The sequence below is a fragment of the Cydia pomonella genome, chromosome 26, assembly GCF_033807575.1.
Source record: "Cydia pomonella isolate Wapato2018A chromosome 26, ilCydPomo1, whole genome shotgun sequence".
NCBI lineage: Eukaryota > Metazoa > Arthropoda > Insecta > Lepidoptera > Tortricidae > Cydia > Cydia pomonella.
In genome coordinates this window covers 5,534,263-5,550,477 of record NC_084728.1, presented here as the reverse complement: position 1 = coordinate 5,550,477, position 16,215 = coordinate 5,534,263, and the positions used below count along the sequence as shown (strand labels likewise).

At 37.3% G+C, this 16,215-nt stretch overlaps 1 protein-coding gene across 2 annotated transcripts in view; it reads right to left on the bottom strand.

Annotated features, from left to right (window-relative positions):
• Positions 1–1,546: 1,546 nt before the first annotated feature.
• Positions 1,547–16,215, bottom strand: part of LOC133531951 (LIM and SH3 domain protein Lasp) — a 45,375-nt gene continuing 30,706 nt past the window's right edge. The window contains exons 3-7 of one of the 2 annotated variants that reach the window (XM_061870401.1): positions 11,539–11,671; positions 9,331–9,466; positions 7,002–7,454; positions 5,793–5,944; positions 1,547–4,873 (exon numbers count right to left, since the gene is read on the bottom strand). In XM_061870401.1, the coding sequence (XP_061726385.1) occupies positions 4,679–4,873; positions 5,793–5,944; positions 7,002–7,454; positions 9,331–9,466; positions 11,539–11,671 (1,069 nt within the window). In that variant the 3' untranslated portion in view covers positions 1,547–4,678. The remainder of the gene's footprint in view (positions 4,874–5,792; positions 5,945–7,001; positions 7,455–9,330; positions 9,467–11,538; positions 11,672–16,215) is intronic. The other variant, XM_061870402.1, reaches the window with a different exon arrangement.

Here is a 16,215-nt window from a genome sequence, read left to right as displayed (position 1 = left end):
CATTTCCTGAAAGTGTAATCTAATTTGAACCTTAAATCGGAATGCTAAAGTTGAAATTCTAATGGCGCGTATGTGGTCGATAAATCGTACTATGCCTGGAAAAGGGTTAAAAGCTTCGTCAGCCGGTTATATCGTGGTGGTAAGAACGTCAGCTGGTTGATGCGATCATATAAAATATAAGCGCTTTACCTTTTTATGATAGCAACAACAAATCTTGAAACTTTGCATGTAGCATTTAATCAGGTAAAACGCCTGAAACGCCATAAACGGTTTACGCAATTCACACATTACGCATACTTTGCGGGCGTGGTGAGGCGCGTGTTTACATGTTCATTTTACAATTGACGGTCTTTCCACCGCGATACAACCGACTGACGGTTTTTTTTTTAAATTTAAAACAGCATCTGACAAAGTATCAGCCGGGAGGCGATCACTGACGAAATATACTCCTGGCCCGCGGTCTAAGAGCTCTTGAGGCCTACTGGCCCTTACTATGGGACCAACCCCTAAAAATTTTCGCGATTTCGGTGTTAGGGCCATAGTAAAAGTAAATCGAGCCCTGCATTTAAAGCCCCATGATGGGAGACATCCTGTATGAATATCTTGTAAATATACGTCAATACTATAGTAATAGTAAACAACTAAAGAATTATTGACTGTAGAAGAGAAGTCTAAGAAATAACGTGCCCCTTTTAACAGCGTACAGCGCCATCTACAACGCCTGTCAAAATCGAAGTACAAATTTGTCTTAAACTTTAGGACGGTTGCAGACTAGCGTTTTATATGGGCGTACGCGTACGAGCTTGTAAGCTTTACTAAATGTAGGGAGAAAGCTTGTACCGTCGAAACGACCAAATACGCTTGTCTGAAACCGCCCTTACACATGTTACAATCAATGAATCTTTGTCAACAACTATAACCAATTTAAAGTTGTCTTAAACTTTAGGACGGTTGCAGACTAGCGTTTTATATGGGCGTACGCGTACGAGCTTGTAAGCTCTACTAAATGTAGGGAGAAAGCTTGTACCGTCGAAACGACCAAATACGCTTGTCTGAAACCGCCCTTACACATGTTACAATCAATGAATCTTTGTCAACAACTATAACCAATTTAAAGGCATATACACACCGTGTTTCTTTTAACGCACTGTCGACGCGCGTTTTTAGAAAGCGGTGTGCATAGGCCCTAAGTATGTAAGAAAACTTGATACTAGTTCTGATCTATACATATTATTATACATTATCGTCGTGATTTTGGTTAAAAAAAGATAATAAATAAAATATTAACTTAAGCTAACTGCACTTTAACAGTGACCTAGGTACCTCCTTAATTAAAAATAAAAGCTATTGGCATAGTACATTTATTCTATTTGTTCTAGCGAATAAAAACTTAATTAGAAATGATCAACTTCATCTAATTTTACAAAATCCATTTATTTTGAAGTTAAAAAACTTTTATTTCTAAAACTGGATATGTTTGAATATCTAACTTGATTTTTTTTCCCGGAAAATCTTATTTTCTCGCTAGAACAGAAAATTGCTTCAATACATTGGTCATATGTGTATTTATTTAATATTTTCGTAAGACCAGCTTATTTTTACTGCTTATTGACAATTATTATGGACATTAATGTAAAACACGAGCATGTTAACAACCGACATAAATAAGAAATAAAAAACACGGAATGTTAAATAAGAATGTAAAAAAATCAATGCGATATATTTTTAACCTTTTGAACGCCAAGAACACCTAAAGTCGTGGTTACTAGTCGTGCCCACAGCGCCAAGGACACCTATAGGTGTTATGGTGGATGCTATCAAAGTAACCTTCACACTTTCGAGTAAGGTTCACATTAGCTCGCTTGTACCCGGGACCTTATAGCGTGTTAGTGACGTTTTTGTTTATGACATAAAGCGTTCAAAAGGTTAAAATGCCATATTTTATAAAATGCATTAAAATACAGGATTTCATGATGATGACAACAACATTTATATTTTAATATTTATAAGAAATACATAATTAACGCCGAGAGAAATCTGCGTACAATTTTGTTAAGCTTAGGTAAAATGAGGTTTTATAATATTGAATAGAAAAATATAGATATTAAAACAGTATTTCTTAAAACTCTTAAGCTGTTTAAAAAGTTCATGACTTAAAATTATTTAAAATCAGCAATATTACGTTTATCAGTTATTTAAATATTAAATATGGATTTATACACCATGAATGTATGTTCATGGAATTAATGAAACAAATTAAAAGCTAAATTGCTTAAGGTTGCATTTAACATATTAGTATTTTCAGACATCTTTAATATTTACAGGCATTATGTGTACAGTCAAGGCGGAAACAGTGGCTCAGCTCGAACAGTGGCTCAGTCGCCCAAATATCGCCTCTCTTGTGTTGAACCTAGGTTGAGTGAGCCACTGTACCCGGTTTTTCTTTACCGAGCCACTGTTCCCTCCTTAACCCTAATTACAACAATCCATAAGTCAGTATTGTAAATGTATATAAAAATATTACATAAACTGGAATGACGTGTTTAAAGCCAGTTTCTACTTTAATCTAAGTTGAGACAATTTCGAGACATTTCCAATAGTCTAAAATGTATTTTCCCAAAAATTAAATACAATTACGTCTAGAGAGAATCTAAAGAAAAAGTAGTCATCAGCATAAATACCTACTTTTCCAAAATTGAAATAAGGTCAAGAAAAAAAACGTTTTCAATGACATATTAACATTGTAAGATACAGAGTCCCCCGATGCTATCAACTTTTCAGTAAGCATATATATAAAACAATTGGACCACTGACTGTACATTTTAAACGCGTGCTAAGAAGTAAAACGATATGTATTTTACATATAAAATGTTACAACCTATACAATTGCAAAGTTTGGCAATAGGAGCATATAAATAAATAAATAAATTTTGATATTTTGATCGTTGATTGAATGATGTTCGACAGATTGAATGAAATACTATTTAGTTTATTTTGGACACAACCCTTGTTTATACATCGTATTGGGTATACATCGTGTCATTCACGAAGACGCATGCCTTGATTCATTTTGTCATAGTATTAAAGTTTAGATTTGGCTGCGCGTCATCGTGGATAACACGTACTATATATATCTAAACTAGAAGCACTTTTACGTTCCTAGTTTAATACAAATTTGTTATTTTAGAAATGCAAGAAATGCATCTTATATAATTCTAATGAAGTAGCATTTTGACGAGTGTCATAAAGTTAGTTACTACATAAAATATATTTATATGAATATTTTGACAACTTTTTGTTGGTTTTGGTACAAAAATACCAAATATAACAATTCTAAGGTAAAATAGTGGTAAGCAATGTCAGAGCTTCAAAGTTCGTTTAAACCTTGTTTTTATTTCCCAAATAATAAAATAAAAGTTCGATTATCTCTAATTGTCCAGCCGATTTGCCAATTAGTACGAAATTAGTTTTAAAAAGGCGTCCAAAATCGGACGATTCTCAATACGGTATTGTAATCCAATATTAGCTCAAAATACCGGAACTAATAGCGATATGGAAAATAACCAAAAATCTTTTTTTATGGGAAAAACAGTCAAATAGTTAATGAAAATGGTCTGTTTAAATTTTTTATAAGTATATAATAATATAATTTATTAGTAGTAATATAAGAAAGGTCTATTAAACTTAATATTCCCAACAATCACACTTTTCGTCGTATTAAATCAGTCTTTTATAAAACGAAACTAAAAATTTCGGATACTGGAATTTCAATATTGGTTTTCTTCAATTCCGGTACTATAATATGGTAAATATCGGTCCGATATTCCGGTATTTCGGTATTGTAGTACAAAAGCAGAATGTTTGGACAGTAGTGAATTGAACGGTCATTTTTGTATTCGGGATATAAAACACAGCTCAGTGCAGTGGCTGTAGCACGGTCGTATTTTTATCACTTTCGCACTTGCATACTTGTTAGAACGTGACAGGCATGGTGACAAATGATAAAGAACCGACTATCTTAGCCCTTCAGTTCAGGATAGCCGACGAGTGATAATTGTCCTTAGGTTGTGCCCGTAAATAGTGGTAAAGTACCCATAGTAACAGTCATAAGAATGATATGAACCCGTTCCCGTAGTATTCAAATTAAAGCTGTCTATATCGTTAGTCGCGTCAAGGTACTTCATAATTTATTTCGCTTTCCGGTAATTATAAAAAAGCTAAAAGCGGTATCTCAAATGAAAATTGAACGTAAAGATGTACAGCGAGCTGCAAAAGTGCAAACCCACTTTATGAACGAATTTAATTTATGCACTTTAGCAGCTCTGTGTAGGCTGTATTCGGGTTATTTCGTTTGTCGGATCAGATGAAAATCACCCGAAATTCCGTCATAAGTCCGGAATTATCCGGTGTTCGATATTTGGAATTATCCGGATATATCTTACCTTAAAATCCTAATCCTTAAGTTCCATTTTCAAGTTCATTTGTTTTTGAGATACCGCCTTTTAGTTTAGGAGGGCAGAAAGGGTATGTTTACCTTAATGCGTGTAGGTCCCTTGCGGCGCACGATCTCCATATAAAATTTGAATTTCGCGCCTTTTTATACCGACAAAGTTTTTCATAGGTGGCGCACAGCAAGGTACTTCGCTTACCGGTCGCTATGAAGGTGGGTATGGTTAGTTCAGTGCGTGTAGGTCCCTGGCGGCGCGCGCTCGACGTAGTTGGCGGGCAGCATGCCGGTGCGGCCGGTGCGCAGCACGCGCCCCGTCATCCAGCCCTCGTCGATGGCCGTCACGTTGGAGATCAGGTCGCCCTCGCGGAACGACACCTCGTCGCTGTCGTTCGCTTCGTAGTCGTACATCGCGATGTATACTTTCTGTTAATACGATGTAATATTGAAAAACGGGATCCTAAAAATATCATGTGAAGGAGTATCCGTAACGTGGAAATGCTGCAGTTAGTGAATGAACATAACGAGGTAAGTTTTTAAAGAATATCCAAAAACTGATTATATTTTAATCGTATCATGTTTTTAACGAGAAATATGAACTTCTTCAATTTATTACTCGAGGAATCATCTAGACGAGGGTGATACAAAACTCGAGATACAAAACCTGAGTACCCGACACGTGGCCAGGATAATCGCTAAAATGAGAGAAAAAGAAAAGGAAGAATGAGAAGATACGAGTCACTTGCAGACGAATAATAATTAAAAATAAAAACAAAATCACTTTGTATCCGCTGCCGGATCTCGGTAAAGCCTTCAACACTATCGATCACAATACTCCTATATAAGCTTACGGGGTTCCACAGGGATGTATTCTGGGTCCTCCGTTGTTCCTAAAAGTCAACGATTTCTTTCGGGAGACAACTTTGAAATGTATACAGATCGCTAATAATACCAATAGACCTTTATCAGATAGTCCCTGCACATCAGGCTCGTGCTTGTTAGACATGACCTGAATGTAGTCCTGGTCGAAGCCGGCGGATCTAGATCGCTGACACGACCGATCTATCATTATTTCTAAGCTTGCTATATTGGTGGTGAGAAAGGGGCAGTACACATGTACTCTACATCTGTACAGGCTGTACATTAGGCTCATAATTGTTGGAGACTAACAACCATTAAAAAACAAAGGAACCACTTTGTGTCTGCTGTTAAATCTAAGTTAAGCTTTTGACACTATCGATCACAATATTGCTATATAAATTTACGGGGTTCCACAGGGATGTATCCTAGGTGCTCCGTTATTTCTAATATAAATCAACAACTCATGCAAAGACCCCGCATTTACCTGCACTTCGGGCTCGTGCTTGTTGGACATGACCTGCATGTAGTTCTGGTCGGGGCCGGCGTAGGCGGCGCGCTCGGAGCCCAGCGGGTCCAGGTCGGCCACGCGGCCGATCTGCCGCGTGCTCTGGGCTGGCTGTTGCTGGTGGTGGGACCCTGGATGAAAACTTTGGGTTATCGGGTATTCATTTTGATGCGTAAAAATGCATGCTTTGATAAATCTACCTTTGCATTAAATGTTTAGCTCTTGGCAATCATCGAGAAAAAAAAATAAAGTTTTTGTCATGCATCTAGCGAGCGAGACAATTATTGTAATTTATTGATGAGCTATAACTACTAAATCTTACCGCAAAACTACAACAATAATTAAGCCCATTTAATGTAAAGCTTAATAAATTTTCCAGGCATAGTACGATTTATCGACCACATACGCGCCATTAGAATTTCAACTTTAGCATTCCGATGTAAGGTTCAAATTAGATTACACTTTCAGGAAATGTTACTTATCTTCAAATGAATCATTAAAGCTGGATTAATTGGAATATATTTGGATTTTTTGGGAAAACCTTGTAGATTGGTGCGGCCTGGAAAAGGAATAAACTGAGACACTGCAATACTTCTTTTCTACTCGTAGAGTTCAATGGTTAAATTAAAACTTCGTATACCAAACTATAACCGCATACTTTTCACTATGGGCTTCCGACTCAATTATAATGACTTCATTACGAAAAGTTTTAGTGAACTATTATGAATTTGACCAATTACGTCTTGCCGCGGTCAAGAGGACAAGACCACAGGTTAAGAACCATACCTTCCTCTTTCTGGTTGTTGTGTTGTATTGTATTCTTTGTTTGGCGCTATGGTTGACTGGTAGAATGTCATGAGGCATAAGTCCGGCATTTGTACATTTTTTGATGTTCAATAAAATTTAAAATAAATAAATAAAATACATCAGCGAGCTTCTTTATTCTAAAAAATCACTTTTGTTCTATAATTTATTCTACTGAGAGACTTACCAATTTTGTTTCATTATTTAGGTTGTATAGTAGAAAAAAAAAAAAATTTAGTTGACTTAAAAAGTATTGTACACAATAGTGATATAATAACCATTATATCACTTTGTGTGTGTGTTGGTGATCACAATACCCAGACCAATTTGTCCACACTCCAATTTCTCCCACAAATAAAGCACCCCAAAGCAAAAACCACAAACCTCTCTTCCCATCACTCGTGCTGTTATAGATGAGCGTGGCCGACGCCCGCTGAGTATTGGGCGGCACCCGCGGGCCGTCTACCAGCGGATCATAGTCTTGAATCCTACCGATCTTCTGCTGGCTTCCAACCCCATAATTAGCCCCTGGTTGTTGATACTGTCCGTAGGCGAATTGGTTTTGGTAATCGTCGTATTTCTGCTGGTAATCTTCATATTGTTTCGGCTGCGGTCGATATTGATTCTGATTATACGCCGGCTGATGATTACTCTGGTTACTCTGGTAACTCTGGTTCTGATATTGCTGGTTCTGATTCTGGTAGGATTGGTTTTGATTCTGGTTCTGGTACGCCGGGGGTGGCTGGTAGACTTGGGGTTGTTTTTGGGGCGGCGGGACTGGTAGCATCTCGTTGGCGTAGTTCTCGAGCTGCTGGTGGTAGTTGTCGGAGGGCACGTCTACATTTAAAGCGGTGGGAATGGATTAGACACGTGATGATGTCTTCATTTGCATGAAGATGGTGGTAGGAAAGTTAATTGCGTCAAACATATATTAATTTAATTAATTTATCGCTTTTCCTTGGATCTTTTAGACGCGAAATCTTACTGATTATCACGTGTGGTTTTAATCAGCAACAATGTTTAAAGTTAACGTCAGTATAATGGTCCATTAGTAAGTGTTATTGGTCTACGACTCCTAAGCAAAACCAGCATATTTCAAGTAAGATTTGATTCTTTCTCTTGTAGCAAAAACTCTATGGCAGTGTGTATGACAAACTACATTTAAAATACCTCAAAACGATTTTAAAGTTTAAGAATACACATAATTAACCCTTTGACTGCCAAAGATGTCAACTGATGCGCGGGGCTACAGAGCAATAACAACCTTCGTGCATTCCGACAAAGTTCACGATGCGCTGCACACGATAGACGTGGTGTTCAAAGGGTTAATTAAGACCTTAAATTTGGCTAACTTCGTACCCATTTGGCAATCTTCTGTAAATAATTCGCTACAATTTATTTGGCAATTTGACGCAATCAACTTTCATTTGTTGATGAAACATTCGCACACCCACAAACAAACATACAAATATTGTGCGACGGACAATGATCAGTGTTTACACGATTTTGACGAGTGAATAAATAATGTGGTAAACATCGCTACAGTATAGAGGTCGCTGATTCTTATTCGTTTCATTAATTTTATTAAACGTATAATAGTTATTTGTTTTACGAGGGGTTAAGTTGTTGTTTAACAGCTCGTGCTAATACGAGTATCTATGCCTAACGTGCTAATAACCATGAAATACCATAAAAATAAAGTCAATCAAATCCAAATGAATGTAATAAAAAAATATCATTCAAAATCATCATTTAAAAGTCAATTTTACTAGCTAACATAAGAAAACAACCCAAAATTTGCATTTGATTACTTTGCCCCACATGTGGATAAAATGCAACTTTCTCATTAGTTTTTGAGCAACCAAGAGGGCCTTTACCAGTTCGTGTGGTGAAAAGTAACTTTAAAAGGCCGATGGCCAAGGGGACGGGGAGGGATATACATTTAGTTACAAATTTTATTCTCTAGGGGGGTCAGTGCCTACCCCTCCCCCTTAGCGACGCCCTTGAGTCCTGAGTTTTGTTTTTGAGTGATATATTCTAACGAGAATATCTACTTTTTATGCTAATTCATTACTAATCGAAGCTTCATCTATACTGTAGAGATTCTAAATTACTCGTGTGAAAACATTAAGAGATTACGTAAATAAATAAGTCATAAAATGTTATCAGAAGTTCCAGTATAAATTATGAAAATAACCGATTTTATTTTTAATTTCAACCAGAGTATCTGTTATCGTGTTTTCGTGCACAATTTTCAAGCACTTAACGAAATGACTCAGATTTAAAATATGCTTAGAATTTTGGTAGTCGTGTATTTTATGATTATGAAGGACATACCGAGTGGGCCTCTAACTATGTTCGGTTAGGATCGCGAAGCTATTCTTCCCTCTTAAGAATATCTAAATTTTCCTTCTAATAAAATGAAATTTCAATTTAAAATTAAAATGTGCAACTTGAGCAAGCAAGTTTTTTTTTATCTTAATATTTTTACAAGTCCAAAACTATTCAAAGCGATTTTTTTTATTTACCCTGATCAAGGAAAATGCTACACTGCTGATTAATAAACACAAACAAAACGTTTAAAAAAAAAAGTTGTTTTCTACACTATACATTTTTTCTTGCGTTCAGGGCCCACCCTATACATCCTTAAGCACAAGATGAACTTTGCACTGTCACCAAGGCAACAAACAATCCACTCCAGTTGCCCACTCACCGACTAGTTCTCCATTCTCGTTTATCTGCCGCTGTTTCTCCATCTGAGCCTTCTTCTCCAATTCCCCGTGGTACGCGACGTTGCTGATGATCTTGGTGTTCGCCTTGATCCGGAGAGTTTCGGGATCATCTGCCACCTGGAATGGAAAACATACAATCAAGCCTGTTTCTTAATGGTGTATACAAATATATACTGGAACAACAGCTTTCATGTTCAGTCAGAGCTTACTCCTTTAACGCAATAGTTGATACTAAATATTGTGGTAAAAGAAGCATAAAACGTCATATACGTCAACGGATGGTAGGCGACTCAGGCGCTATTCTAGCCAAATGTCCAAAGACGTACAGTCGATGTCAAAGATATGTTTACACTTTTATATCTTCCTCCATTGTAATAAGGCGAGACATATAAACATCTTTGACGTCGATGTACAGATACCAATGCCACAGGCTTTGAGATTGAGAAATCTGCAAAAAAAGAACGCTAATAGCAACGCTTCCATTTCAGCCGGTGTCATCAGCAGCGAAGGACTCACGTAACGAACAGGAAGACGTTCATGGATTTCTCCTTACTAAAAATATGTCGAGGTATCCTATAAGTTGTGCTACACCTAGGTAAAGTTTATTTTGGCATAAGGTTTTTCAATGAACAACTTCTCAAATCTGCCAGATCCTTGCGAGGTACACGTCGGGTCATCTGATTCGAATTTCAAGACAGCCTAACCACTCACGTGATTGATTTTTTCAGTGACTTCAATCAATCAATCAATCAATCATTTATTTATTTGCAAAAATACAGTAACATAAGGTGTTAGGACTATTCAGGTACAATGTGTATTTTGCTTGCAAGCAAGCGTGCAAATATAATGTGTCAAATCTAAGCATTGAAAAATAACAAAATTGAAATTAAGACATTAGCATAAATAGTTAGAGATTTAGGAAAATTAGGAAAAAAAAATTAGGAAAAAAGTCAGTCAGTCGCCATAGAATTATAAAAATAATCATTAAAAATCAAGAGAAAATATATTCATATATATATATATATATATATATGAATGAATGAATGAATTTGAAAATAATTAGAAAAATTTGCATAGTTGAAAACAATTATTATGTCAATATTATTGATACATACTACGGAATTTGTCGTTACTCATTAAATTCTAAATATTTTTTAACGCTATAAAAACATTTGTCAAGCAGCCAGTTTGTTAATTTACGACTAAACTCATTATTTTGCAACAGCTTTAAATGCTCTGGTAAATGGTTAAAAATCTTTATGCACATGTTGTATACGTTTCTTTCGTACATGGCCTTATTAGAAACTGGTTTATGTATACGAGACATAGTTTTTTGACGGGTCTGCCTTTGAGTGATCTCGTTTCTCTGTATGAAAAAATATTGGTGGGTTTTCACGAATATGCAAATTTTTTTAATGTACAAACATGGCATTGGGAGTATGTGCAATTTTTTAAATAGCGGAACACAACTATCATCATGTTTACGCTTACAAATGACCCTCATGCACTTTTTTTGTATCTTAAAGATTCGTTCTATGTCTACAGCATTTCCCCAAATAATTAAACCATACCTTATTACCGATGATACATAGCCATGGTAGGCCGCAAGTGCTGCTTCTACAGAGACTGTATCTCTCAACCTTTTTAAAGCAAAGATAAATCTGTTTAGTTTTGTACATATTTGTTCAACATGTTCTTTCCAGTTCAGATGTTTGTCGAGAACTATACCAAGGAACTTAACCGAATCAACCTCTTCAACATCATTATTTCTCAACTGAACATCCACCGGTGAACCTTTAGAATTGTATGAAATAAATTGTATGAATTTCGTTTTACTAATATTTATCTGTAAGTCATTTAAATTCATCCAACTAGCTATATCCACCATTGCATTATTACAGTCTTCTTTGAAGGTTAATTGGTTATTAGCTCTGATTAAAAGTGTTGTATCATCGGCAAACAGTATAGTCTTTTGAGGAGTAGCATTTGGTAAATCGTTTACATAAAGCAAAAATAGCAGCGGGCCCAAAATACTTACTTCTATTATTATAATAAAATAAGGGTGACAGCTCCAGCTACCAAAAGCATGTGAGTGGCTAAAGATGCGTAATTTGTAACGCAGGCAGTCTTTCTTCACAAGCGACTTGAGTTCTACATATACTCGTATAAAGGCCGTAAAGATACTTTACCTGTGTAAACTTCCCCTTGCTCTTCTCAAAATCCGCGTGGTACTTGACGTTGCTCTGCAGCTTGGTGTTTTCTGCTATCCGCTTGAGTTCAGGGGTCTCTGCCATCGTCGTGTGCTTCGCCTTTGGAACGTGTCTGTAATTGATAAATACAACTTGTTAAAGTTAAAAATTATCTCATCATAAGTTTAAATTTGCATAATCCCTACTGCCAGACCCGGCAGCATGAATAAAAATACTGAAATTAATCTTGTAACAAATTCCTTAGGTCATTTTTATTTACTAAAGGATCACAAACGGATATTACATCTAGATAATTACACAAGAAGATTCAAGAATACAGACATGTTTATTTATTTATTAAAAGCGCTCCGTCTTTATTTCCTGCATCTCTTTTTTTATCTATGGCAAAAACCAATATTTTCGGAAGACGTCAAGATCACGCCGCAATCTTCGAGGTCTGCGATGGTACCGAACTATGTTTGGTATCCAACTGTCAACTGTTGTATTCGGTAGTTTTCTTTGGCCATGTGGTACATTTCGCATACGATTGACCTATCAGAGGCCCATTCCCATGTGGATATTTTAAATTCTTCCTAGTTAAAAACCATAAGGTTGGGCCAGGTGCAAGATAATGTGCAATTGTTGATTTAGTTGATTATCATAGTCGCACTTCGTTCCCACAGTCACTCTTATGCCCACATATTGTTACTAAGAAATCAACATCATTTACGCCCTGTTGTTTGTAAAAAGAAACATAATTTATACATCATAAAATTCATAAACACTTTCGCATTCATAACATTAATAATGATTACAACATAATTTCGTGCGAATTGAGCTGACACGTACTGAGCCTTTCTCAACAATGACACCATTAACCGTATGAAGTCACACACAGATTTAGACGTGACGATTTGTCGTGACGAATCCGGCCCGGGTTTTTTGTCGACGTTCAGTTGCGAGTAAAAGTGTGGAAAATCGCTTAACTTTCATTTCTTGTGAGATACAGAAGCTGTGTACAAAACAGTGGGGTCTCTTCAATTTACTTTCATAAAAATAAAATCACTCAGATGTATTTTAATTTGTAAGGAAGAGTTGGTACTGAATAGGTAATGTGTTTCAAGTAGTTATTTATCCTCCATGCAGATGTATAATGTATATCCGGAGTATCCGGACTGAGATTCGTTTGCTTATGTTCACTTCTCGATAATGCATATCTTTTACCAAGGGCGTCGCCAGGTGGAGCAGGGGAGGGGGCAGCTAAACCCCTGGGGCCCATTTCTCGAACGATATTAGTCTAATATTATTAGTGTGTTGCTATGGTAACCCATACGACTTGAGTCTAATACCGTTCGAGAAATGGGCCCATGGAGATAAAACACTAGGCCTCCGGCGATATCAGCGGCAGTTCGACCGTGATATGGCTAGCAAATGATATCCACTCCAATTCATATTCTGTCACTTAACAGTCTCGCGGTGCTTTACGTCGCCCCGCAGGTTAAACTGAACAAAATGTAGACATGCGTTGTTGTGATACGTACCTATGTATATAATGTATATATATATATATGATACATGTGTAAAATACTCGTATACATAAGACTAGAAACCGCGAATGAATTTGAACAATGCAAGCTGTGTTCCATTTTTCCGGATGGCAGGCAGAAGGCGTCCAGTGTGTCAAATCCTGATGTTCTCTTTGTCAACAGAATGCTGCTATTTATTTTTAACAGCAAGTACTCACTGGCTCGGGAATAATTATTTACCTCTGCAGCTCGAACAATAGTGCTTTGCTACTTACAAATTGTAAGCAAAATTAGATTTCGCAGCGAGTATAAAATAAATTTTTGACAAGTTTTTTGGTTCAAGCTTTTTTTTTCACAGGCAACTAGTCCTCATCGAGACAACTCTAAAAACCCCAAACACAATTAGGTGGTGTTTTTTTTTTCTTATCACAGACTTCCTATGGCCACCTACTGTCTCCATCATCAGATCAGCTTGTTGGTACCATAATATTGCATTGTCACCCGACTTATATATGTATGCAAATTTATTCATTTTCATTCATACAGCTTCATTGGAAGTAGCGAAGTGGGTCAAATTTAACTTGAAAGATTTGACCCGTACAAACATACATAGATACACTGCAAATTAAATAAAAGGCTTGTAATGACCTTAGAATACGAATGCTGCTAATTGTCATTCAAAAAACCCGGGTGGTGTAGGGCTCGTATCATATTCTTTCTCTACAAAAATTATCACCGATTATCACGACAATAATTATCACCGGATATTTTTTTATTTCTACCTAATTGTTGAAGATAATGGGCTTCAAACGCCTAAACCCAAACGTTCCTGAGAAAAGACGACGTAAGAACCTACGTTAGTCGGTCATAATCATTTCCCTGCCATTAATTACCCGACCCGGGTACGTCCTTAAACTACGTCCACAAGAGAGGTATGGGCATTGTGAATGTCATCCCGCTTTGTGTGGTAGGGCACAGCACAGCGGATGTCATTCCAGATCTAGAGCAGAGCCCAACTGGGGAAGTACCTCCACCTTACAGAAAATCGCAGCCAAATAACACTAGACCCTACTCATAGTGTTGTGTTCCTGCCGGTGAGTAAGGTTGCCAGAGCTCAACGAGGGGTGGGAGGGGGTTAGGGTCGGCAACGCGCATGTTACTCCTCTGGAGTTGCAGGCGTATATAGGCTACGGATACTGCTTACCATCAGGCGGGCCGTATGCTTGTTTGCCACCGAAGTAGTATAAAAAAAAAAATTAGGATAATTCGCCCATTTAGTGTAGACGTCACTCGCGTCCGGGTTGCAAACTCCGGCGCATATACATATAGGGCTTTGCCATAGATCACTTGCACACTCGGAGCAGCACGCAGTAGCGCTACCGCTCAGTTCTTTAAAAAAATGGCTTTCATCTAATTCATGATGAAAGTATACTGAGTATAACGTGGTTCGGTAGTTGCTTTTAGTAAAGTGATAGCTAGTTTTTACAAATAGCAAAGATGGATTGCCGGTTGTTGACTAAATAATGTTAACCATTTCAATATTAATTCAATAATTATTTATTAAATGCACACTACCACTTTAGTTTACTGTATAATAAGCTATAAAATATATTACATTTTTACCAACATTAATTCAAAACTCATTTATGGATTTGCTTTTGTGGGTTTACAATAGGTATCAATAGGTAAGGTAGGTAATGAGCAACTAACAAAAAAATATTCGGGCGACGAGACGACTTAGCAATTTTGATAGCTCATATAGCCACATCCCGCTCGCACGTCGCTACGTGCGAATCGTATGCAGTATGCCATGCGCGTGAGGTGTCGCCGCTCGCACGTCGGAGCGACGTGACGTGAGGAGTCTACGCGAGGCGGTCTATTTGTGCATGTATGACACGTTGCGTAATATTGACGGTCATTTTCGTATTATTGTGGCAGCATTTTTACGGATTTGTGGATCGGTGAGATTTCATAGGTATAGGCCCTTTGCCGCCTGCGCAGAGCGGGTGAGATGCTCTTATCAGCGAAAGGCCTTAGCTTTGGTCGGATTAGGTCGTCTAGTCATAACAAGCGATCCCTCTGTCGCGTACAGTAAATATGCTTTATAGTGAGGAGTCTACGCGAGTCGGTCTATTTGTGTATGTATGACACGTTGCGTAATATTGACGGTCACTTTCGTTTTTATTGTGGCAGCATTTTTACGGATTTGTGGATCGGTGAGATTTCATAGGTATAGGCCCTTTGCCACCTGCGCAGAGCGGGTGAGATGCTCTTATCAGCGAATGCCTTAGCTTTGGTCGGATTAGGTCGTCTAGTCATAACAAGCGATCCCTCTGTCGCGTACAGTAAATATGCTTTATAGTGAGGAGTCTACGCGAGTCGGTCTATTTGTGTATGTATGACACGTTGCGTAATATTGACGGTCACTTTCGTTTTTATTGTGGCAGCATTGTTGCGCCGGGTTTGTGGTTCAGTGAGATTTAATACGTATTAGCTATGGTCTATGGTTTAGCTCGTCTGCATCAGTAGCCTTACCACGTCTACGGCGGCAAATAATCTATCATATTTTATAGATACTGTTGCATAAGTTCTTTTATAATTTCTCAAAAACGGCTCTGGCGATTTTGATAAAATTTACAATATAGGGGCGTATCAAACTGACAATTCAATCAAACTAAGGTTCTTTTTTTAAATAATTCGTTTGCACGAGCTTACGCAGCTCGCAGCCAGGTTTTATTGTTAGTAGAATTCGCTTCTGAGTACTTTGTTTCGTATAAAAAAACAATATTTATAATTATAACATACATTAATTAAAGTGCGTGAAGTCCCCAATCCGCATTGGCTAACGTGGCTACCGACGTTGCTACGTGCGTGAGTAAGTATAAAATATATGGTCGTGCTGATGATACAAACATTGTTTGCATGATATAGTCTAATTTCACACATTTTCAAAGGAATGCCTGCAAAAAACAGCAATATGATAGTTGATGCCAAATATCTGAAAGATAATGAACTTTGAAGTAAATATGGGATACTATATTGCTTACAGCCGTTGCTGTTAATATGATTAGCTACTAAAAACATTAGAAAACTAAGGGATTCAGATTGGTCATTGGCATTAGGGACCCTCTTAAGAAATCCAAACAGCTAT